The 1,965-nt window shown below is 39.7% G+C and overlaps 1 protein-coding gene across 1 annotated transcript; it reads right to left on the reverse strand.

The window, feature by feature from the left end:
* On the reverse strand, positions 1-1,751 carry si:dkey-85k7.11 (endonuclease domain-containing 1 protein). The gene is made up of 3 exons (XM_051723219.1): positions 1,739-1,751; positions 977-1,224; positions 1-711 (listed from the first exon to the last, which is right to left on the reverse strand). Exons 2-3 carry the CDS (start codon positions 1,160-1,162, stop codon positions 115-117), a joined length of 783 nt encoding a protein of 260 aa, XP_051579179.1. The 5' UTR covers positions 1,163-1,224; positions 1,739-1,751; the 3' UTR covers positions 1-114.
* Between the last annotated feature and the right edge of the window lie 214 nt (positions 1,752-1,965).

Consider the following 1,965-nt stretch of genomic DNA (forward strand, 5'->3'; position numbering starts at 1 on the left):
TAATCTCTTGAATGGTTCTTGCATTCATTATCAACAAAACACATATGTACGAAGCCAAATAACATTCAAACAAATATAAAATATACAAACTTTTCAGAAGTCTACATAGTTCTTTCACTTCTTGGTATGTGTGTTTTCTGAGACACAGTCTTTGAAAAAGATGCTCACGCTTTTGTCCATGTCAGTCTGATTTTTCAGAAAGGTCTTCAAAGCCTTCAAAGACAATTCTGTAACACTGTGTCCCACTATCTCATTCAAAGCATATGCTGCATAAGAAGGCAACATGTACCGTACTTCATAGGGTGAGTTTCGATCATACCGTGGACAGCAGTAAGCTGACCACAAGTACTTTGGGACAGCTATGCGATCCTCCCTTCCTTTTCGAATGGTTACCCCTGAAACGGTCACCCCAGACACCACATAGGCAACCCCATGGCAGAAGTTATTAAGGCGCCGTCGGACCACATCAATATACGCAGTCCATGGGCCCTCTAATAAATCTGTAATCTGAGGGACCACGTTTGTGAGTGTATAGGTAGCTGCTTTGTCCTGGTTGTCCGCCTGGTGCTGATCAGGGTTAAGTGGGCCACGCTCGTAATTCACTGCATCATCATAGTCTGCTAGTACAGCCTGGCTCTCCTCAATCAGTGGGTCTGTTTCACCACTAGAGGGCAACACTCTCATGTTCCCGCTTTCATCAGCAGAAGCCAGCTGTTGGCGGCAATAAGGCATGAAACTGCATTATACTGAGGGAATTTTAAATGCAAATTTGCTGTTATGTGATGTAAGCAATTTCTCTAATCTAAAAACAAAGATTTTTTTCTCCTCCATTTTATATGTTTTTCATCCACAATTAAATGGTTGAAATGTTAAAAAAATAAACTGCATTTTAAATAGCCCCAATTTTTATTTTCATTATTCTCATTCTCTTAAAGAAATAGAATCTTCTTAAAACAAAACTATGGATATCTGCTACCTGTGGTTCATACATCCAGGGTGTGTCCATCCTCCTTTGTCCATCTGACTTTTTGAAGGTGTAAGCTGAGTAAAGTGCCAGTCTGCGACTGCTGTCATACAGTGTGGCATAACGTAGTTTATCTCCGTAACGTTGGCATATCCTCCTCAGATTGCCCCCTCGGATCCCTGTGGGTGCTGTATGCATATAGAAGAACTGACTACATTCTTTAAAGCTGTCAGAGACTGTAGTGTGTGCCACATGCAACCCTAGCAACAGAAGACATTTTAAGAGTAAAATCTTGAAAAGAGCCATCAAAGCAAGAATCTAAATACGAAGCTGATAAACCATCAGTTGTGTCTGTAACAAAAGTCAATTTTTTTTAAATGCAAAGACAGGCTGGTCCATCTGTTCTTTCATGGTGTTCCACGTAAGACTGATAACTTGGAAGAGTGAAAGCCACCATATGCAAAGCATCACCTCTCTTACCCGCCTTTCTGTGTAATGACCAATAAAACGTAAGCACAGATCATTGCCCCCCAATAATTTACAATAAATGGCTGATAGATTTAAACGGGAGATGATCACACAGTAGGTATTACATCATATGCATTTGTTTAGGAATAATCACGGCATATCTATATAACTATCCAAAAGCATACATTATGCGGAATCAAACGCAACATTAATGCAACACTCAACCGGGTGTTTAGAACATCAGATCTAAAAAGTAGTTTTGTTTTCCCTGTTGCATCAGTTATTCAGGATAGGGAAGGGATTTACCAGAAACGCCCTTCACCCGTTTAAGTTTCGTTTAACCCAACGCGTAAATAGACTACTTTCATTTCGCGATCGGACCAAACCACTGAAAAACAATTTTGTTATCCATTATTTTTTGCACAACGTAAGGTAATGTTAAGTTAATTTGGAGATTAAACCAATGAAAAACAAAAGGTTTTCGCAAAGCACTTAATACAGCAGGGTAGACGCTGTGGCAATGCTTTTGAAAA

Source organism: Myxocyprinus asiaticus, chromosome 2 (genome assembly GCF_019703515.2).
Source record: "Myxocyprinus asiaticus isolate MX2 ecotype Aquarium Trade chromosome 2, UBuf_Myxa_2, whole genome shotgun sequence".
Classification (NCBI taxonomy): Eukaryota; Metazoa; Chordata; class Actinopteri; order Cypriniformes; family Catostomidae; genus Myxocyprinus; species Myxocyprinus asiaticus.